At 56.4% G+C, this 22,814-nt stretch overlaps 1 protein-coding gene across 5 annotated transcripts in view; it reads right to left on the bottom strand.

Annotated features, from left to right (window-relative positions):
* LOC117223860 (uncharacterized) overlaps positions 1–22,814 on the bottom strand; it is a 99,420-nt gene that overhangs the window by 48,825 nt on the left and 27,781 nt on the right. For all 5 annotated transcript variants that reach the window (XM_076528798.1, XM_076528799.1, XM_076528802.1 and 2 more), the window contains 2 exons: positions 1,182–22,762; positions 304–658 (listed from right to left, as the gene is read on the bottom strand). In XM_076528798.1, the coding sequence (XP_076384913.1) occupies positions 304–658; positions 1,182–22,762 (21,936 nt within the window). The remainder of the gene's footprint in view (positions 1–303; positions 659–1,181; positions 22,763–22,814) is intronic.

Consider the following 22,814-nt stretch of genomic DNA (forward strand, 5'->3'; position numbering starts at 1 on the left):
CTTTAACTAATTTTTTAGTTGTTTTTAGTGACACTAATTTTTAACCAGGTTTTTCAAATTCATTTTTACTGTAATATATTGAACAAGTTGAATGTCACTAAGATTTGTAGAATACAAAATAGCTGAACCAATATTTCCTATGGTAAAATTTCACTTTCTAGTTTCGGTTTCATTGTTTTAACGACTTTGATATTGCGTGAATTTTTTCGGACTAATATTCGGCACTTAATATGTTATTTATATGATGTTTATTTCGTCGAGCGACATAATTGTTTCCCTTTGCTCTACGCTTCGCGCGCTTACCTTTGATGGATCTGGTGAAGGTAGGGGGTGACAGTGCTGGTTGGAAATCGGGGTAAATTTTTAACGTGGATTCGGTGGTTGCGATTCCGTGAACATTCTCAGCGACACAGGTGTACAGTCCGGAATCTTCGGGGAGTGCTTCATGCAGTTCGAAATAAGCCATACCGTTGTCGAACCGGGTTCGATATCGACTCGACGTGATCTCGAGCTTCTCGCCGTCTTTGGTCCAGTGCACCCTCGGTTCCGGGTAGCCGAGCACGGTACAAGTCAGCCTCGTTCTCATACCAACCCCTACCGTTCTATTCGTTAACCTTGTGCAGAACGACGGCTTCTTTCCTTTCTCCCTCGGCACCATCTGCGAGCAAATTCGTTTCGATATCACGAATCGATATTTCAATACCACGAAACACCGTTTAAAATATTCAACAGCCTATTTTAATTTAAATTACACTTATACTTATCCTTTGTTTACTCGCCAGATTCGTTAATATACTCGCCGATCCAGAAATAGGGATTCCTGAGGTCATTTGAAGCAACTTTTTCCTCAGCGAAGCTGTTCTACGAGGCTTCGTTTACGAGTTATTAACGAAAAACAGTGACGCCCCGCCCTCGCGACCATTACTGCCGCGTCAAACGGCCGGCGCGACGCGGCATTGGCCGCAAGGGCGGAGCGCCGGCTGCACACGCTCCCCGATTGGTCACTGTTTTTCGTTAATAACTCGTGAACGGAGCCTCCTAGAACATTTTCGCTAAGGAAAAAGTTGCTTCAAATGACCCCAGGAACCCCCATTTCCGGATCGCGAGACATTCTTAGGACACCCTGTACAAAATGGTGTAAAACAAACTTCGCATAAAGGAAATAGAATCATGATTCTCACCGTGTCCGCGCTAAGAGGCACGTACAACGAGACGCTGGACCCGTCGAGATCGGTTCGCAAGGTGGTCTTCGGTCTGCTGTACCGTGGCGGTCTGAACGAGCTGCCAGCCGCGAAGCCGATGTCGCTGTCCCCGATCGAGTAGTCCTCGTACTTCAGCAAGCTAATGGACCTAGCTCGCGAGATCCGGTCGTCCCTCCTTCTTCTTCTCCGGTAGTACGAGCCCGTGTCAAAGTAGTATCTGTCCATGGAGGTGTCCCTCAGTTTGTAGTCGAGGAAATCGTCGGTCCTCCTCTTGGTCAACGAGGTCAACGAGTCCCTCCAGCTGTAGGACCTGGAGGTGCTGGAGAGAGTGGAGTCGAAGGCGGAATCGTACCGGTGGGCCTTGTCTCGTCGGTCCCGCCAGAATTCGACGTCGTAGGAAATGCCTTTCGGCCTTGGTGTTCTGGCGTCGTCGGTGATCTTCCTCAGCAACGAGTCCGCCTCGCTCTGCCGCAGTCTGGACCAGCTGTCGTCTCTCAGCTGTTCCTGTCTACGCTGTCGAAGCCTCGAGGACTCTTCCTCCTGCCGCTTTCGCATCCGTTCGCCCTCCTCCTTCAGCGCCTTCACCGCCTCGTCTCTTCTGTTCTGCCTGTCGGCGTCCCTCCTGTGCCGCCTTTCCTCGTCCTCTCGCCTCAGCCGTTCAGCCTCTTCGCGGTTCTGCCGTTCTCCGGCTCTTCGCCTCTCGATCCTCTCGGTCTGCTTCCTCCTGATAGCGTCCTCGTCCTCCTTCCATTGCCGCTCGGCCTCTTTCCGCTTCCTCCGACGCTCCTCCTCCCTCTTCGACCTCTCCTCTTCTTCCCTCAGCAACTTCTGCTCCTCCTCGTGCCGCCTGTGCTCACGCTCCTGCCTCCTCCGCTCCCGAGTCTCGTCCTCCTTTCTCACCCGCTCCTCCTCCGCTTTCCTTATCCTCTCCGTTTCTTGCCGGATCTGCATCCCCTGCTCTTCTCGGCGACGCTTAGCTTCCTCTCGCCTTTGCGCGTCGCGCTCCTCTTCTCTCTTCAGCCTCTCGGCTTCCTCGGCTCTCCTCCGATCCTCCTCTTCTTTACGCAGCCTAGCCTTTTCTTCTTTTCTCGCGCGCTCCTCCTCCTCCCGCTTCGCTCTCTCCTCTTCGTCCTTCTTCGCGCGCTCCTCTCGATCCTTCTTCTTCTGCTCCTGTTCCTTTCTTCGTCTCTCCGCTTCTTCTCTTTCCTTTCGTTCCTCCTCTTCCTGCTCCAATCGCCGCTTCTCCTTCTTCTTCCGCAGCTTCTCTTCCGTTTGCTTCAGCTTTTCCGATTCCGCCTTGTTCAGCCTCTCGACCTCCTCCTTTCTTCTGCGATCTTCTTCCTCTTGCTTCAGCCTGTCGGCTTCTTCCCTTTTTCGAGTTCGTTCATCCTCTTCCTGCTTCAGATTCTCGGCCTCGGCTCGCTTTTTCTTGTCTTCCTCCTCCCGAGTTTCCGCCTCCAGTTTGCGAGCCTTCACCTCCTGTTCCCGTTTCTCCGCTTTCAGTTTCTGTTCCCGCTCTTCTTCCTCTTCTTGCTTCGCCTTTGCCTCCTGCTCGCTCTTGCGTCTCTTCTCGTCCTTCGATCTTCTACGCTTTCCAGCCTCATCCTTTTTCTTACGTTCCTCCTCTTCCTTGAGGCGCTTCGCTTCCTCCTCCTGTTTCAGTTTCGCAGCTTCCTTTTCCTTCTGTTTCTTAACTTCTTCATCCTTTATTTTCTTAGCTTCCTCTTCCTTCAATTTCTTAACTTCCTCTTCTTGCTGCTTTTTAACTTCATCTTCCTTCAGTTTCTTAGATTCTTGTTCCTTCTGTTTCTTAGCTTCTTCATCCTTAACCTTCTTTGTTTCCTCCTCCTTCAGCTTCTTAGCTTCCTGATCGTTCTGTTTCTTAGCCTCTTCGTCCTCAATTTTCTTAGCTTCCTCCTCCTTCAGTTTCTTAACTTCCACTTCCTTCTGCTTTTCAGCTTCTTGTTCTTTCAGTTTCTCAGCTTCCTGTTCCTTTGCTTTCTCTTCTTTCTTCTTTTGAGCTTCTTGTTCTTTCAGTTTCTCAGCTTCCTGTTCCTTCAGCTTCTTAGCCTCCCCTTCCTTCTGTTTCTTAGCCTCCTCTTCCTTCTGTTTCTTAGCTTCCTCTTTCTTCTGTTTTTTAGTTTCCTTCTCCTTCAGTTTCTTAGCTTCCTCTTCCTTCTGTTTCTTAGTTTCTTCCTCCTTTATTTTCTTAGCTTCCTCTTCCTGCTGCTTTTTAACTTCATCTTCCTTCAGTTTCTTAGCTTCCTCTTCTTGCTGCTTTTTAACTTCATCTTCCTTCAGTTTCTTAGCTTCCTTTTCCTTCAACTTATCTTCTTGTTCCTTCAGTTTCTTAGCTTCCTCCTCCTTCGGTTTCTTAGCTTCTTGTTCTTTCTGTTTCTTAGCTTCCTCATCCTTAACTCTCTTAGCTTCCTCCTCCATCAGTTTCTTAGCTTCTTGTTCTTTCTGTTTCTTAGCTTCCTCATCCTTAACTCTCTTAGCTTCCTCCTCCTTCAGTTTCTTAGCTTCTTGTTCTTTCTGTTTCTTAGCTTCCTCATCCTTAACTCTCTTAGCTTCCTCCTCCTTCAGTTTCTTAGCTTCTTGTTCTTTCTGTTTCTTAGCTTCCTCTTCCTGTTTCAGCTTCTCTTCTTCTTTCAGCTTCTTATCTTCTTCCTCCAGCTTGCGTTTCTGTTCCTCCAATTTAAGCTGTTCGGCTTCCTCGGTTTTCTTACGTTCTTCTTCTTCCTGCTTCAGCTTTTCAGCTTCCTCGTCCTGCTTACGTTTCTCTTCTTCCTTCCGCAGTTTCTCAGCTTCTTCCGCTGTCTTGCGTTCTTCCTCTTCTTTAAGTTTCTTAGTCTCTGCCTCCTGTTTAAGTCTCTTCTCCTCCTCCTCTTTCTGCTTTTTAGCGACCTCTTCCTGCTCACGTTTCTCTTCTTCCAGTTTCAGTTTCTCAGCCTCCTCAGCCTTCTTGCGTTCGTCTTCTTGTTCTTTTAGTTTCTTAGCTTCCTCTTCCTGCTTCCGCGCTTCCTCCTCGGCTTTTTGCTTCTTGGCCTCTTTCTTTTTGCGCTTCTCTTCTTCCTTCAGTTTCTTCGCCTCCTCTTCTTGTTGACGTTTCTGTTCTTCTAGCTTCAGTTTCTCAGCCTCCTCGGTCTTCTTACGTTCCTCTTCTTCCTTCAGTTTCTTCGCCTCCTCTTCTTGTTGACGTTTCTGTTCTTCTAGCTTCAGTTTCTCAGCCTCCTTGGCCTTCTTGCGTTCTTCTTCTTCTCGCAATTTCTTCGCTTCCTCTTCCTGTTTACGTTTCACTTCTTCTTCTTCTTTTAGCTTTCTAGCTTCCTCTTCTTGCTTGCGTTTCTCTTCTTCTTCTTTCAGTTTCTTAGCTTCTTCTTCTTCTTGCTTGCGTTTCTCTTCATCCGCCTTCAATTTTTTGGCCTCCTCCTCTTGTTCACGTTTCTGTTCTTCCAACCTCGTCTTCTCCGCCTCTGCGATCTTTTTACGCTCCTCCTCTTCCTTCAGTTTCATAGCTTCTTCTTCCTGTTTGCGTTTTTCTTCGTCTCGTTTCATTTGTTCCTCTTGCTCTCTCTTTTCACGTTCTTCCTCCTTCAACCTTTCAGCTTCTTTCTGCTTCTTACGCTCCTCTTCTTCACGCTTTCGCTTCTCCTTCTCTTCTCTCATTTTTCGTTCTTCTTCTTCTAGTTTCATCTTCTCGGCCTGTTCCGTTTTCCGTCGTTCCTCATCCTGTTTCAATCTCTCCTCCTCCTCCTCTTTACGTTTGCGATCCTCTTCCGCCTTCAATCTTTGCTCTTCTTCCTTCTGTTTCCGCTCCTCTTCCTGCCTCAACCTTTCGGTCTCTTCTTTTTTCTTCCTCTCTTCTTCCTCCAGTCTCAGTTTCTCCGTCTCCTCCTTCTTGCGCTTCTCTTCCAGCTCCTTGGCAGCTTCTATTCTCTTTTGTTCTTCCTGTTTTAGCTTCTCAGCCTCTTCCTTCTGTCCGAGTTCTTCCGCCTCCTTTTTCTTACGTTCTTCGTCCTCTTGCTTTTTACGTTCTTCTTCAATCTTCAATTTTTCTGCTTCCTCTTTTTGTCTCAGTTCTTCTTCCTCTTTTCTCTTACGTTCTTCTTCAATCTTTAATTTCTCAGCTTCTTCCTTCTGCTTGAGCTCTGCTTCCTTTCTCTTACGCTCTTCTTCTTCTTCGTGCTTTTTGCGTTGTTCTTCTTCGATCTTCAATTTCTCAGCTTCTTCCTTCTGCTTAAGTTCTTCTTCTTCTTTTCTCTTACGTTCTTCTTCCTGTTGCTTTTTACGCTCCTGTTCAATCTTCAACTTTTCGGCTTCCTCTTTCTGTTTCAGTTCTTCCTCCTCTTTCCTCTTACGTTCTTCCTCTTCCTGCTTTTTGCGCTGTTCTTCAATCTTTAATTTTTCAGCTTCTTTCTTCTGCTTGAGCTCTTCTGCCTCCTTTTTCTTGCGTTCTTCTTCTTCGCGCTGTTTGCTTTCTTCTTCGAGCTTCAATTGTTCAGCTTCTTCCTTCTGTTCAAGCTCTTTCGCCTCCTTCTTCTTGCGTTCTTCGTCTTCGCGCTGTTTGCTTTCTTCTTCGAGCTTCAATTTCTCAGCTTCTTTCTTCTGTTCGAGCTCTTTCGCCTCCTTCTTCTTGCATTCTTCTTCTTCGCGCTGTTTGCTTTCTTCTTCGAGCTTCAATTTTTCAGTTTCTTTCTTCTGTTCGAGCTCGTCCGCCTCCTTTTTCTTTCGTTCTTCTTCCTTTTGCTTTTTACGTTCCTGTTCAATCTTCAATTGTTCCGCTTCCTCTTTCTGTTTCAGTTCTTCTTCCTCTTGCTTTTTACGTTCTTCTTCAATCTTTAATTTTTCAACTTGCCCCTTCTGCTTAAGTTGTTCTTCTTCTTTCTTTTTGTACTCTTCTTCCTCTTGCTTCTTACGTTCTTCTTCAAGCTTCAACCTCTCAGCCTCTTCTTTCTGCTTCAGTTGTTCTTCTTCCTTCTTCTTGTGCTCTTCTTCCTCTTGCATTTTACGTTCCTCTTCCAGCTTCAATCTCTCAGCCTCTTCCTTCTGCTTAAGTTCTTCTTCTTCCTTCTTCTTGTGCTCTTCTTCCTCTTGCTTTTTACGTTCTTCTTCAAGCTTCAACCTCTCAGCCTCTTCTTTCTGCTTGAGTTGTTCTTCTTCCTTCTTCTTGTGCTCTTCTTCCTCTCGCTTTTTACGTTCTTCTTCAAGCTTCAATCTCTCAGACTCTTCCTTCTGCTTAAGTTCTTCTTCTTCTTTTCTCTTTCGTTCTTCTTCCTCTTGCATTTTACGTTCCTCTTCCAGCTTCAACTTCTCGGCCTCTTCTTTCTGCTCAAGTTGTTCTTCCTCCTGTTTTTTATGTTCTTCTTCAAGCTTCAACCTCTCAGCCTCTTCTTCCTTCTTCTTGTGCTCTTCTTCCTCTTGCTTTTTACGTTCTTCTTCAAGCTTCAACCTCTCAGCCTTTTCCTTCTGCTCGAGTTGTTCTTCCTCTTTCTTCTTGTATTCTTCCTCTTCCTGCTTTCTACGTTCCTCTTCCAACTTCAATCTCTCAGCCTCTTCCTTCTGCTCGAGTCGTTCTTCTTCCTTCTTCTTGTATTCTTCTTCTTCCTGCTTTCTACGTTCCTCTTCCAGCTTCAACCTCTCAGCCTCTTCCTTCTGCATACGTTCCTCCTCCTCCTGTCGCAACTTTTCTTCTTCCTCTTCAACTTTCACTTTCTTCTCTTCATCCGACACTTCCTTCTTCTCCTTCTTCTCTTCTTCTTCTTCGGTTACCCAGACCACCTCCATCCTCGACAGCTTGTCGCACAACACGTTCACCGCGTTCATCAGATTAGCAATCGGTGTTTCCAACTCCAGCAGCCCTTCGCCGGTCAATTCGTCCTGCCACAGCGCCTCGACGCTCTTGATCGTCGTCTCTAATTGCTGCAGACTCGGTGCCAACGGTTTCAACACCCTGACCCTGTCAGCAGCCTCGGAATGCGGAGGTTCGGCGGACGGTTTATCGGCGGCTTGCTGACAAATAATATCGATAGACCTTTGAAGCCGTTTCAGGGAGTCCATCGAAGATTGCTCGACGCCGTTTGTCTGTACCCGACGGACAGCCTCTTTAAGATCCTCCAGCGGTGCGGTCAGAGTCTTCAGCGCTTCGTTCTCGATCCGAATCTCGATCCCCAACAAGTCCTTGTAGCTATCTAGCTTGCGATCGATCGTCTCGATCGAGACGTTGATCTCGTTGATGGAGATCGTGATCTTGGTAGAAATCCTCACCACCTCTTCCACAGGCACAGCGGTCTTCTTCTTCCTTCGCGCTCGTTCTTCTTGCTCCCGCGAGGCTGTCTCCAAAGCAGCTTGCAGATCCTTCAGCGGCTGCTCCAGATTGTCGAGGTACACCGTCGATGATTCCTCCACGGTCATGATTGAGTTCTTCAGCTGCGCCAGAGGCTCCTCCAAGCTGCCTACAATCCCCTTGCTTCGCTCGACGGTTTGCTCCTCGATGAACGAGATGCTCTTCTCCAGGCTGGACAGGGAGTCCACTATGGCGTCGATGCTGGCCTCTTCCTCCTCGGGACTCATCTCGACTCTGTTCTTCAGCGCCAGGAAGCTCTCGTGCACCTCGGTCAGCGGCTGCACCAACGCGTTCACCAAGTCGCAGCGAGCCTTGTCCGATTTCCCGGCGACGCCTGCTTCTTCCCGCATCCCGACGATTACCGCCCTTATCCTCTGAACCGGCTGCACCAGCTTCTCGACCACGGACCAGTCGATCATCTCCACCTTGGACAGCTGCTCCTCGACAGCGGGCTCCTCCACGACGATGCACTCGTGGATCTCGGCTATCGACCTCTCAATCTCCTGCAGCGGGACGGCGAGGCACTCGCTGATCCAACTGGATTCCTCGGGCAGTGAGACCACGTCCGGCGACAGCACGCGCTCCTCTAGCACGCAGATGCTTCTCTGAAGCGTGATCAGCGGCTCCACCAAGGCGGTCAGCAAGGTGGCCTCGTCGGCCGGCCGCTCCTCTGCCGACTCGACCAGGATGTGGTCCTGGATCAGCGCGATGGACTTGCAGAGCTCCTCGAGGGGCTCGATCAGCGGGTTCAAGGTGGCCGCCTCCTTGGCGTGGTCGAAGGCCTTCTCTCTCGCGGACTCGACGGCGACCTGCTCGTGGATCACGGACGCAGCCGCGGCCTTCAGCTCCAGCAGGGGTCGCGCCATGCTCTTCAGCAGCGACAGGTCCTCCTTCTCCGATAGCGCGACGATCGCCTCGTTGCCGTCGATCGGCTTCCGCTCCTCCACCACCAGCGCCAGGCACTCTCTGAGCTCGCTGAGAGGCTTGGCTAGACTCTTCAGGGCCTGCGCCTCGTCCTCGGAAAGGGAGACGGCCATCTCCGACGGCGATTCAACGGTGCCCTGGTCTACCACCATGGCTTCGGTGACCCGGACGGCCGGCTCCTCGACGACGTCGCCCCAGGTCTTCAGCGATGACACGTCCTCGGAGATGGTGTCCGCCGCGGGCTCCATCAGGATCTGCTGATGGTCGACGGCGGCCAGCCGCTCCGCTAAGTCCCGGAGGGATCTCGCGAACGTCTCGAAGGCGGAGACACCTTCGGCTCGCGACAGCTCGTCGGCGAATTCCGGCGCCGCCTGCGGGATCTGCTGGATGGCCGCCGCCGAGGTCCTCAGCTCCGCCAGCGTCCGCGCCATCAGCTGCAGGTCCTCCTGCGAGGCCTCCTCCGACAGGCTGTGCGCGGCCTCCGCCAGGATGTGCTCCTGGACGACGGCGATCGACCTCTGGAACTCCTCGAGTATCGGACGCAGGCTCGTCGCCTCGAAGGTCGCCTGCTCTTCAAGGCTCTCGGCCGTCTGCTCGGCCACGTGCTCGCCTTGAATGGCCGCGACGAACGACTGCTCCAGCCGCTGAAGCGGGCTCATGAGGACGCTCAGCACTGTCACAGGCTTCTTCGTCTCCAGTGACGCCGCTTCCTGGCTCTTCATCTCCTCGATCGTCGAGACAGACTCCCGCAGGATCTTGCTGGGAGCTAAGATGACTTCTGCCTTCGTCGGCCGCGGCTCCACCGATCCAACCACCGCGGAGATCACCCTGGGACTCGACACCATGGCCAAACAGTGCCTCTTGAACTCCTCCACGGCCTTGCCGAACGCCTGCAGCGCGGACACGTTCTCCACGTCCAACACCTGCCGACCCGGCGCCTCTATCGCCGTCAGCTGCTGCACCACCGCCGCGGAGGTCCTCAGATCGCTCAGCGAACGCTCCACGTCCTTGACCAGAGCCTGGTCTTCGGCGTCCCCGGTTACATTCAGCGTCTCCTTCACCAGCACCAACTGCTCCTGGATCTCCGCCACCTGTCTGCTCAGCTCCTGCATCGTGGCCTTCACGGGCAGCTCCTGCAAAATAGGGATAGGCGCCAGCTGGTCCTGCAGGGCCAACGAGAAGGACTCCTCCAGCTGATGCAGCGGCTGCACGATGCTGAGGAAGATCACGGCCTCCTTCTGGCCGGCCGTTGCAGACCTGCCGCGTTCGTCGAGCTCCAAGATCGCGCTCTGCAGCTCGGCGATCGGCGCGAGCACGGTCTTCGCGAACTCTTCGTGGTCCTCGGTCATCCTCCTCGATCCGAGGACCTCTAACATCTGCCTGGCTTCCTGCTTCGCCACCGCCAGGAGCTGCTTTCCAGATGCCTCCACCGTCTCGGCGAAGACTTCCAGCCGCGCTCTCTCGTCCATCTTCGTCAGCTTTGCCTCGTCCGTCTCGGTCATCTCTTGAACCGCTGCGATCGACATCTTCAGCTCTGTCAGAGGCCTCTCCATCGCCTTCGCCAGATTCAGCACCTGGATGTCGCCCGACGTCGCGACCTCGCTGACCTGTTGTTGAACAACGACGATTGAATTCTGCAGCTCTTCGAGCACCGGCCGCAATTTCTCCAGCGAAATCTCCGGTGGTTTCGACTCCTCCGCGGCTTCCGCAGGAACCGCGACGCCTTCTTGGACGGCTGACGCTAAAACTCGCTCTAGGACGCCCAGCGGCTCGATCAGCACGTTTAATTTCAGCTTCGCTTCCTCGCCGGAGGAGCTCCTTTCGAGCTCCTTCGACTCCAGAGTGGTCGTCTCTTCTATCAGCGAAAGGGACTCGCGCAAGGTGTGCACGGTGCTGCCGACTTTCTGGAGCACCTCGACGTCTACTATCTTCATTTCTGTTGGTTTAGGTCTGTCCGGTTGCAGGACTTGCGGCTCCTTTCGACGCCGCGCTGCAGCCGAGGAGCAACGCTGCTGCAGCTGCTCCATCGACTTCGCAAAGTCTCGCAGAACCGACGCCTTCTCCTTCTTCATCTCCTCGTTGATCTCCAGCGGCGTCGTCACCGTCCTCTGGACCGCCGTTGTGGTCGACTTCAGGTTTGCGATCGCCTGCCTGATGCTGTCGGCGAGGTCCATCTTCGAGGTGTCTTTAGCGCTTGGTAATTCTTGCTCGACCGCGACGATGCTCTCCTTCAGCTCCTCGAGGATCGGCTCGAGGATCACAGGGTCTTGCGGCTCCTCTTCAGCAACTCCTTCGGTTGCCTGGTGCGCCGTGGTGACCAAGCATCTCTCCAGCTGCTCCAGAGGGTGTATCAGCGGCGCCAGCTTCTGGACGTCCGCGTCCTCCGCCTCCAGAGCTTCCGCTTCCTCCGTAGACTCCTCCTGGATCTTGGCGATGGTCTCGCGCAGCACTTGAACCGGAGCGATGATCGTTTGCAGCACCTTGGCGCTGACCCTCGCGCCCGCGTATCGCCGCGCGATCGCTGTCAGCGACCTCCGTTTGAACTCCTCCGTCGACTCGGCGAACCTCTGCACCGTCGCCTTGGTTTCCGCGCCTCGAAGCTTCTCCTTCTCCGGCTGAGCGGCCGCCGCGTTCTCGACGACCGCGAGCGAGGCGTCCAAGTCGGCCAACGACTTCTTCGCGGCTGCCAAGAAGTTCCTGTCCGCCGGAGAAGCCTTCACGGAAGCCTCCTGGCTCGCGGTTTGCACCTCTGCTTGGTCCTGCACCATGGCGACGCGCCTCCGCAGCTCCTGGATCGCGGGAGAAAGTTCCAAGCTCTGAAAAGTGGAAGATGGCTGTGTTACTTCTTCGGCTTTTTGTAATCGCATCGACGCAGCCTGCTGCAAGGTCGACGACAAAGACGTCTCCAGCTTCGCCAGCGGTTCCACCAGGCTCTTCAATCCCTTCTCCGCTTCCTCCGCCTTCGATTTATCCAAAGATTTCGTTTCCTCCGGCTGCTCTTCTTCGATCTTGCTAATGGACTCTCTCAGTACCTGAAGAGGACCGATCACCATCTCCAGGATCGCCACTTGCGACTCCTCTAACCTCGTCGGGGCCGCTCGCGCCTCCACCTGCTGCCGCGTGATCACCGCCAGGCATTTCTCGCCGAGGTCCTCCACCGACTTCGCGAACACCTTCAAGGTTGTTATTTTGTCCGGCGCAGCGGCTGTCTCTGCGACCTCCGTGGACATCGTCTCCTGCACGGCTGCTATGCAGGATTTCAGTTGCTCCAACGGCTCCTTCAACGTCCTCGCCACGGACTTCTCAAGGTCGCTGCTGTCTGTTGCAGCCTCGAGGAAGACATGCTCCTGGATCTCAGCAACCGATTTTTCTAATTCTTGAAGAACCGGCTCGACGTTCGACTTTAGAGAGCTGTCGCCTTTCATCTCCGAAGCGGACTCGTCTTTGAGGATGCTGGTTTGCTCGACGGCCACCGACAGAGACCTTTCCAGCTGCTCCAGAGGGCTCACCAGGGTGTTCAACATGGCTGCCACTTTCTCGGTGTCGGACGCGGCTAAACCCTCGGCTTCCAGGGTCTTCTGCTCCTCCACCTTGGAGACCGTCTCGCGCAGCACTTGCAGAGGCGTCGCGATGATCTCGAGCGCTTGCTCCAGCTCGGCTGCCTGCGGCTGCTGAACCAGGCTGACCTCGACCTTCTGCTGAGTACCTGCAGCAGAGCACACTTTACCAATCTGTTCCACGCATTTCGCGACAGCTTTCAGCGCCTGGGTCTTCTCGTCCGAGGTCAGAGCTTTCGTTTCCTCCATTTCCAGCTTCTGCACGGCTTCGACGCAAGTCTTCAGGTCCTCCAGCGGAGCTTCTATCATCTTCGCGACGGAGCTCTCAGCTTTCTTAGCTTCCATCGACACCTGTTCTTCGACCACAGCGATCGACTTCTGTAGCTCTTCCAGTACAGGAGCCAATTTCGCTGTCTCAACTTGCACATCAGCTTTCTTCATCTCGCCGGCCGACTCCAAGGCTGTGGTCAAAGCCTGCTCCAGTCCTTCCAGAGGCTGCACCAACGGCTTCAGGGCCTCTAGCACTTCTTTACCGGATCGATCCAACGACTCGGCTTCTTCGGCCGATCGCGCGTCGATTTCTGACGTAGCTTCTTTCAATAGTTGAATGGGACTCGTCAGGGTTTCGAGAACCTGCGTCAACTCCGCTGCCTGCGGCTGCTGAACCAGGCTGACCTCGACCTTCTGCCGACTGGCCGCGGCCGAGCACACTTTCCCCACCTCCTCGACGCATTTTGAGAGAATCTTCAGAGCCGTCGTCTTCTGCTCGATGGTCAGCTCTTTGGCCTCTTCCAGTTCCAGCTTCTGCATCGCCTCGACCGAGGACTTCAGCTGCTCCAGCGGAGCTTCTATCATCTTCGCGACGGAGCTCTCGGCTTTCACCGCCGACGTCTCCGCTTTCTTAGCTTCCATGGACGCCTGTTGCTCGATCACAGCGATGGACCTCTGCAATTCTTCCAAGACCGGAGTCAACTTGACCGACTCCACCTGCAAGCCACCTTCCTTCGTCTCGCCTGCGCTTTTCAGCGCGACCCCGCCGACCTGTTCGACTGCCGAGGCCAGCGCCTGCTGCAGTTCCTCCAGAGGATGCATTAGTGGCTTCAGAGCTTCCACTACGTCCTTGCCCGACTTGTCTAAAGGTTCTGCTTCCTCGGTCGGCCGCGCTTCGATCTCCGACACGGACTCCTTCAAAATTCGAAGAGGACTGGCCATCGCTTCGAGGACTTGCTCGGCCACCTGCGACTGTTGAAGACTCGCCTCGACCTTCTGCTGGCTAGCCACGACAGAACATACTTTCCCCACTTGCTCCACGCATTTCGCAACCGCCGCCAGAGCCTCCGTCTTCTCCTCCGCCGTCAGCTCCCGCGTTTCTTCCAGCTTTAATTCCTGAATTGCTTCCATGGACGTCTTCAACTCTTGCAGCGGCGCTTCCACGATCTCGGCAACCGAGCTCTTAGCTCCCATCGTGGACACTTGAGCCGTCTTAGCAGAAACCTGCTGCTCGATCACAGCGACGGACCTTCGCAGCTGCTCCAGCACCGGCGCCAAGGTCACCTTTTCAGCGGCTCGACCGCCGTCCTTCGTCTCGTCCGTGGATTCCCACGTCGCCGCTTCGCCTCGCTGAACAGTCGATGTCAACGCCTGCTGCAATTCATCCAGAGGATGCACCAGTGGCATCAGCGCCTCCATTATGTCCTTCCCAGTGTCGTCCAAAGGCTTTGCCTCCTCCGTCGACAGCGTCTCGATCTCAGACATGGTCTCCTTCAGTGCTTGAATCGGGCTGGAAATTGTTTGGAGCATCTGCGTCAGCTCAGCCACCTGCGGTCGTTCGACAAGACTGATCTCTGCTGTCCTTTGACTAGCCGCGGCTGAAGAACATATCTTTCCAATTTCTTCCACACACTTGGCGACCGTTTTCAACGCAGCCGTCTTCTCCTCGCACGTCAGCTCTTTCGCTTCTTCCAGTTCTAGCCGCTGCATCGACTCCACGGAAGATTTTAGTTCTTGCAAGGGAGCTTCTATGATCTGAGCTAAGGCAGCTTCGCCTTCGACCAGAGACGTCTCAGCCCTCTTAGCCTGCAGCGACACCTGCTCTTCGATCATGGTTATGGACTTCTGCAGCTTCTTCAACGCCGGAGTCAATGGGATCTTCTCGCTCTCCTTTGCTTTCTCCGGGGACTCCGGCGTTGGTGCGACGACTTGATGAACAGCCGACACCAGCGCCTGCACCAGCTCTTCCAGGGGCTGCACCAAAGGTTTCAGAGCTTCGTAGGTTCCTTTACCTGCCCGATCCAAGGATTCGGCTTCTTCTAGCGGCTGCGCGACGATTTCGGACATGGTAGCCTTCAGTGCTTGAATCGGGCTGGAAATTGTTTCAAGGATCTGTGTCAGCTCGGCTACTTGTGCCTGCTGGACAAGGCTGACCTCGATTTTCCGTCGACTAGTCGCGGTCGAACAAACCTTTCCTATCTCCTCGACGCACCTGGCGACTGCTTTCAGCGCGACCGTCCTCTGCTCGGTCGCCAGTTCCTTCGCTTCCTCCAGTTCCAGCCGCTGCATAGCTTCCACCGAGGACTTCAGCTCTTGTAAGGGAGCTTCTATGATCCGAGCGACGGAGCTCTCGCCTTCCACGGCCGAGACTTCGGCTCTCTTCGCCTCGGCCAGGACCTGTTGCTCGACGACGGCGATGGACTTCTGCAATTCTTCCAACACCGGCGCCAGCTGCGTCTTTTCCGCAGCCGCGTCCTTCATCTGGGAAGTCGGAACCGCGGAAACCTGTTGGACAGCCGAGATTAGAGCTCGTTGCAATTCTTCCAGTGGCTGCACCAACGGCTTCAACGCCTCCGCCGCTGCTCTGCCTGGCCGATCGAATCGCTCCGCTTCCTCGGCGGATGGCGCTTCAAGTTCGCACACAGACTCTCTCAGAATTTGAATGGGACTCGCAATGGCTTCCAGGACCTGCTCCATCTCAGCCACCTGCGGCCGTTCGAGAAGCCTCGCCTCGATTCTTTGCCGACTGCTCGCGGTCGAGCAGACTTTCCCGATTTCCTGCACGCATCTCGCCACCGCCTTCAGAGCCGTCGCCTTCCGCTCGCCGGAGAGTTCCGCTGTCTCTTCTAGTCCTAGCTTCTGGACTGCTTCCACGGCGGATCGCAACTGTTCTAACGGAGCTTCGATGACTTCGGCTACAGAGTCTTCAACTTTCGCCGACGACGCTTCGGCTTTCCGGGCAGAGACTTGTTCCTCGACGACGGCGATGGACTTTTGCAACTGCTGCAAGACCGGCGTCAACTTCACCGTCTCCACGAGCAGACCTTCCTCTTCGTCCTTCCTTTCTTCGCTGGCCTCGGCAGCGAAGTTGCTAACTTGCTGCACAGCCGAGGCCAGAGCCAGTCCCAGTTCCTCCAGCGGCTGCACCAACGGCTTCAGCGCTTCCACCACGTCGCTTCCAGTTTGGTCTTGGACCTCTTGGCGCGTTTCGATCTCGCACGTGCTCTCCTTCAGGATCCGGACCATCGTCCGCAGCTCGTCGCCACGCAGCTTCTCGGTTGACGCCGTTCTCGTCGCGGGCAGGGTAGCGATCGCCAAGCATTTCTCTCCGAGTTCCTTCACCGACTTGACGAAGGTCTCCACCACGGCTGCCCGGTCGCCTTCGAACGACTCCTCCGAGTGCTCGCTCTCCATCGTCGCGATCTTCTGAACAGCGCCCACGGAGAACTTCAAGTCCTCCAGTGACCTCTCGACCTCCTCCGCCGTGACCTCGCTCCTGGTCTCCGCCATCTTGCCGATCACCTCCATGATCACCTCGTCCTGGATGCTGGCGATCGACCTCCTCAGGTCCTCCAGGACGGCGCCGACCGGCACCGACTGCAACGGCGACAGGCTCTTCCTCATCTGGTGCTCGCTTTGCCGGGTCTCCGCGGTCTGTTGCTCCGCAGAGACGTTCAGCGACTGCTCCAGCTCCTCCAGAGGGTGGATGATGGTGTTCAGAATGGCGGTCGCTGTCCGCCTGCTCGGCAGATCCAGCGCCTCGGCCTCCTCCATCTCCTGTTTCTCGATCTTCGCCAGCAGCTCCCGCAGATTCCGGATCGGGCTGACTATCTTCTCCACCAGGTTGCTGTCCAGCTTCATCTCGTCGTCGCTGATCGACTTCTGCTGCTCGGACAGGTCCGCGGGCTCCAGCGACGGCGATATGGAGCCGAAGGGGGACGCGTCGTCCCGCTTGATGTGCTGCTGGGACACCATCATGGCCTCTATGAGTTCCTCCAGCGGCTTCGCGGTGGTGTCTTCGATGCCCTGGCTCTCCTCTTCGGCCTTCGACGGCGGCCTCGCGCCGATCTCCTCGAGGATCTTCACGCGCCTCGACTCTGTAGTCCGGCGAATCGCTCGCGCGAGCTCGCCGCTCGTTTCGGTCAGCTGTCCCAGCTGCGCGGAGAAGGGGGACGCCGCTTCGAAGCCGGTCAAGTCCCGCTGCAGCGTCTCAAGCGGCTCCAGCAGGAACCGCAGCGACACCATCACGTTCTCCTTCAGCGCCGGCGTCAGCTCCTTCTTCTGGGCCAGGCCCAGTACTTTCTCGGCGGCCCGCTCGAGGCCGGCGAAACCGTCCGACACTCGCTGAAACTGTTCTTCTAATTCTGGAATCAAAGGGGGTGAGAGATCGCGTTCGATCGACACGGTGGTCGCTCTCAAATCGTTCAGGATTTGGATGAGCGCGGTCAATTCCCGTATCTTTCGTTTCTCCTCCTCGGATTTCGAAGCTATTGGCTTCTCTAAGGCTACGCACATGAGATTAGTTAGTTCTGCGAACGGTTGCTCGATCGTGAACATCAATTTAACCAGTTTTCGTACCTTCGTCTCTCTGTCTTCCTCCGATTTCTCTTCCCTTCGCTTCGCCGGGCTTTCCGCTTCTTCGGCTTTTCTTACCACATCTTCGCGCCTCCCGGCATCCTCCGCCGCCTTTAATACCCTCTCCGCGACCTTCTTTTCCTCCGCCGAGCTATCTGAGCGATCCTCGACTCTCCCTTCGTGTTCCACTTTCAGCGTTCTCTCGACCGTTTCGTCTAGTCTCGCCTCGTCGAGTCTAGCTTCAAGTATTGGCTCTGTTCGTCTCGCCTCGTCGAGTCCAGCTTCAAGTATTGGCTCTGTTCGTCTCGCCTCCTCTTCAAGCGGCAGCCTCTCGACTGTCAGCACGCTCTCGATCTCTTCCTTGGTTACCTCGATGATCTCGTCGATTATAGTCTCGATCTGCGTGATGGTGATCGGCGCGTCCCTCGGCACACCTTGAGCCTGCTCCTCGGCCGTCTCCGGCGCCGTCTCGACGCCGACGATCCGCTGGATCCTCTCGATGGACTCGTTCACGCCTTCCAAAACGTCCGCGACGGCGGCCAGCGTCTCCACGAAGGAGGAGCCCTCGGAGGCGCCTTCCCTGAGGAGATGCAGCCGGTGGGCCTGCAACGAGGAAGCAAAGTCTGAGGTCGACTTGGCCAGGCTCCGAAGACGGCTCATCGACTCCTTGGAGATCGACGCGATCGTCTTCTGGCCGAGCCGCTCGACGAGCGTGTTCAACGCCGACTGGAGCTTGTTCGCCGGGTACAGGAAGCCCTCGACGATGGCCTCTTCGTCGACCGACTGCTCGCTGGTCTCGATGAACTGCGTCTTCGACAGGGATATCTGCTTCTGCAAGGCGCCCAGCGACTTCGAGACCACCTCCTTCACGTCCGTGGCCTCGTCCAAGGCCGAGATCGTCTGCTTCAGCCGGTCCAAGGACGCGTGCAGGTTGTACTGCAGGGTGAACTGCGCGCTGTTCGGTCGTCTGGAGTAGTCGGTTCTGCCGATCTGCTTTTGTACAGAGACTATAGCGTTCTTCAGCGAGTTCAGCGGCTCCTCGAACATCGAGGCACCCTCCAGGCTCGGTATTCTGTCCAGGGTGCTCAAGGTCTGTCGCTGCAGCCCTTCGGCCGCCTTCAGGATGACGTTCCTCCGCTCGTCCAGCAGCGCCGCCTCGGGCACCAGGCTCTTGCGACTGCTCTGCACTACGGACAGGCAGCTAGAGAACTCCACCAGGGGCTCCGCGAGGCTCCGCAGCTCCACGACGACCTCCCTGCGCCGGTCCAACTGATGGACCTCTTGTTGAACAGCGGTGATGCTGTTCAACAGCGTCTGGACCGGCCGCAGCAGGATCCTCGCCACGTCGGCCTCCAAGGTCTCCTCGGCCTGCGTCTCCAGCACCTCCATGCGCTCCTGGATGTTCTCCAACGGCTTCGCCAGCTCCCGGAGACTCCCCACGAGCTGCTGCCGCGACTCCACGTCCTTTATCGCTACCGGGATCCTGTCCCTGATCTCGCGCAGCACTCGCCGGACCGGCTCGCATCGCTCCGCTACCTCCGCTCCGCCATCCAACTTGGTCGCAGGGTCGATCACTCTCCTTTCGATCGCTTCCAAAGGCTGCGCCAAGTGCGTCAAGATGAACAGCTCCTGGATGCCGTATTGCCTAGTCTCGAGGAGCGCGTCTTCAAGGCTGCCCAGCGACCGCAAAAGAGGGTCCAGAAGGGACACGGTCCGAGCGGCCGCTTCCTCGGTGGACGCAGGCTGCTCTTGGCTTCCGATCGCCGCGCGCATCGTCGAAACCGTCCTCCGGAAGTCTTCGAGGGAGCTGGCCAAGGCCGATGGCGGCAGCGTCGCGGCGCCAGTCGTGGGCCCCTCGAAATCTTCCAGGATTCCGGTCACGTCGAATTGCACGTTCTCCAGGGTCGCCGACAGCGAAGCCATCAGCTCCGCTACTTCTTCTTTCTTCTTCACCTTCTTCTTCTTCTCGAGCTCTTCTCTCCGGTATTCCTCGATCTGCGTGACCACTTGGTCGGATCTCTGCGAGCTGATCTCTTCCACCGACGTCTTCTCGACCAGAGACTCCGTGAGCTCCGTCTGCGGCAGCACGGAGGTCGAGGTCTCCATCAGGGTGCCTTCGGGGATCGTCGCTTGGGACGTCAGCTCCTCCCTCCCGTCCCGGGGCAGGGTCTCCTCCTGCGCCGTTTCCTGCGCCGCGGTCAGTTCCTTCTCTTCTTGGACCAGCGACTTGACCACCTCACCGAGCTCCTTCTTGTACAGCGCCTCCTTGATGGAGATCGGGATCTGGTTCTCGATGTCCTCCACGATCTCCACGATCGGCCGCAGCGACTCCTCGTGGGCGTGCTCCCGGAGGACATCCATGATCGTCTGCAGAAGATATCGCATCGGCCTGCCGAGACCTTCCAAAGTGGACAAGTTGCTCGGCTCGTGGTACGTCGAGATCGCGTTCTTCAGCCTGGCGAGCGGCTCCCGCAGTTCTATCAGAGCCTCGATCAGGTTCTCGTCGCTGGGCGGCTCCGAGTACGATGTCTCGATCGCGATTCTATTGACGTCCCTCTTCAGCTCGTCGATGGTCGAGCAGAGCGCCGACTCCTCCTCCTCCCTCACGCTGTCCTCGGACGCGGTCGATAGCCAGTGCTTCACGGGGTCCAGGGATCGGCTGATCCGGTCCGCCAACCCGATCGACCCCATTTTCTTCTTCTTCTTCTTCGCCGTAGTCGTCTCCTCTTTCCGAGCCGTCGCGCCCTTCTGCTCCTTCCTCTTGGTCGCCTCCTTGGTGATCAACGGGGCGTCCTTCTCGAGCTCCTCGAGCAGCTCCAGGACCGGAAGAACCGAGTCGGTGTTCGCGTCGCTGTCCATGACGCTGCGGACCAGGCTCTTCAGCTTCTCCACGGGATCCACCAGGCCCCGCAAGATCTCCTCCTCTTCCGGGTCGTGTTGCTGGGTCAACAGCACTCTCTGCAAAGTAAGCAGAGGCTCCTTTAGCAGGTGCAGCTGCAGGATAACGTCGTCGTCGACGCGGTTCTTCGAGTTCGCGATCTCCACCGCCGCGGAGCCGACGCGCTGCCGCAGCTCTTCGACGCAGCGCGACATATCCGACGCGTAGCCGGGGCAGCTCTTCTCCTGCTTCTCGAGCGCCGAGGACAGAGCGAAGTGCACGTTGCTGAGGTTCCGGTCCACGTCCAGATGGTCCAAGAAGTGCTTCTGCGCCTCCTCGATCTCCGACAGCTTCGCTATCGTCTTCGGCAGCTGGCCGTCGATGTCCTCGATCGCCGTCAGGACGTCGTTCATCGACTTCGTCCTCTCCTCGGTCCCGGGGTGCCGCAGCACCTTCTTCACCACCCTCTTCAGCTTCTCCGTCGACTGCGGTATCTTGCGGATCACCCGGAGCTCCTGGACCGTCCGCTTCTCGGACGCCAGAGCCGACGCGAGGTCCTGCAACGGCTCCTTCAGGTCTTCCAAGCTGCTCAGCGTCTCGTCCTCTCGCAAGGTCATCGCGATCCGCGAGCTGTTCGACACGTACTGTCTGAGCTCCACCAAGCAAGCAGCGATCTCAGTGGTGGCCAGTAGCTTCTGCGCGCTCGCCGAGCCGTTCGCCACCGAGTCGACGTCCTCGGCGTCCTGGAGCGCCGCGCTCAAGGCCGACTGCACGTCGATCAGGTGATCGAGGATCCGGTCCGTCAGGGTCTGCGGCTCGTCCGGAACGGACCTGGAGGAGATTGTCTCCTCGGTCTCGCTGCCGGCTACCTGGATCGTTCTGCCGATGTCGTTCAAGGTCTCCATCACCGGCTGCAACGAGCCGTCGTTCAGACGCTGGATCGCGGCCTTCAGCTGGGACACCGACGGCTCCAGGAGCTTAAAGACGGCGTCCGCGTGTTCCGCGATCGAAACCGAGGTCAGAGCGCACTGGAGCGAGTACAGAGGACCCTCTAAACTGGTTAAGGTCTCCAGGTTGGTCTCCTTCTCCTGCGGCGTCTGAAGACGCCGGTGGATCTCGTCGACCCGATCGAAGATGGCGGACAGTCTAGGATCCAGGCTGCCCGCGACGTTCTCGTACGACTTCAGGGCCTCCTGCAGGGTCAACCTCGCCTCCTTCAAGACGTCCTGTCTCGGCTCCTCGGCGGCCTCCGGCTTCCTCTCCTTCACCCTGTTGATCTCCTCGACGGTCTGGTCCACCGAATCCCGCAGCGACTCGATCAGCTTCGTCCGGTGCTCCGACAGGATCCCCCGCGACTCGTAGGTCTCTAGCGCCGACTTCAAGGTGTCCAGTCTCGCCCTCAGCTCGCGCACCGGCGGCAGAAACTCGTCCACGATTTTAGAGACTCCCTCGGCCTTGGTCGCGCGACTCAGAACCCTTGTGACGTCGTCTATCGACTTCGACAGGGACTCCACCACCACGGTGTCCACAGTCTCTATCGAGCCCTTGGCCGGATCCACCGGGACGTCGTTCACGAAGAACTGCAGCACGTTCAGGATCTCCTCGATGCTCGACGTTAGCCTGGACTCGCCGCTGTCCAACGCGGCGACACGCTTCACGGTCTCATCTAGCCTGGACACCGCCGAGGTCATTCTGATCAACGCGATCGGCTTCTCGCCCTTCGCCCCGCCGGTCATCTCGTACTCGATCTTCGTGATGCCCATCAGGATCTCGTCGACGGGGTCAGTCAGGCTCTCCAGGATCGCCACCACGTCCGTCTTCCTGTTCTTCACGTTCTCCTGCCGCTCTATCAGCTCCATTCCGCGCAGCAGCTCCTCGGTCGGCCCGCCGATCGCTTCCAACAGAGAGATCCTGATCGTCTGCGCCATGGACCTGTCTCCCGCGCTCTTCAGCGCTTTCGTCTCGATGCCGGACACCTCCTCGCACAGGCTCTGAATCGGCCGGATCACGCGCTCGGCCACAACCTGCTTGCAGGTCTCCTCGTCCGCGGTGTTCAGCCGCGCGTCCAACGCGTCGATGTCCACCAGGGTGTCCCTGACCACCAGGACCGGCTCCTTCAGCTTCTTCATATTGTCCAACAGTCTCTCCTTGTTGCTCCGCGACATCGACTTGTCCGACTCGCTGGTCGACTGCTTCTTCTCCGACGACTTGTCCGCCACGTCCTCGATGTACGGCTCCTCCGTCTTCAGGATCGACTCCACTCGCTGCTGCAGCTCCGTCTTCTCGCTGCCGGATCCGCTTCGCCTCCGCTGCTTCCCGTCCAGCTCGCTGCCCAGCGACGACTCCTCCGAGCTACCCTTCTCCCTCTTGTGCTTCTTCTTGCGGTGACGCTTCCTCTTCGGCGCCCCGGTCACCGAGTCGAACGACGAGTCCCCGCCTATGCCGTCGTCTATGCTCGACCCGGCCGTCTTGTCGCCGCTCAGGCTACGTTTCCGGTCCGCCGCGTACTCGTACATCTTTTGCGCCTGCGTCTCCGAGATGGACAACCGGGCCGACGACAACGCGTCCGCGAACGTGTCGCTGTCGTCCTGCCGCAGGGAGGACACCGGCGAGATCGGCGACACCGGGGACGATCTATCCTCCCTCTGGGCGCTGTGGAAGCTCTCCGACTCTATCCGCGGGCTCTTCTCGCTCTTCTCGCTCTTCGAGGAGGAGCTGGACTTCTTCCTCGGCGGCCTTTTCGGCGGCTTCTCGTCGTCCTCCAGGCTGTACCGCGCGGATCTCTTCAGGGAGCTGCGCGAATCCCGCTCCGGCGACGACAGTACTCGCGTTATGTCGTCCAGGATCGAGACGTCCTCGAAGTCGGCCTCCGTGCGCAGGTCGTCGCCGTCCTCCGCGCTCACGAAGTAGTCCGGCGACACGTCGATCACCACCGCCTCCATCAACAGGTTGCCGGAGGTCGAGGACTCCTTCACGAACCTCATCGGCGGCAGCTCGATCACGTTGTGTTCTGAAGGTACAATGATTAAGAGGTTAAAAGATTGCCAGATAAAAGAGATTTC

This window comes from Megalopta genalis, chromosome 1 (assembly GCF_051020955.1).
Source record: "Megalopta genalis isolate 19385.01 chromosome 1, iyMegGena1_principal, whole genome shotgun sequence".
NCBI classification, from domain to species: Eukaryota; Metazoa; Arthropoda; class Insecta; order Hymenoptera; family Halictidae; genus Megalopta; species Megalopta genalis.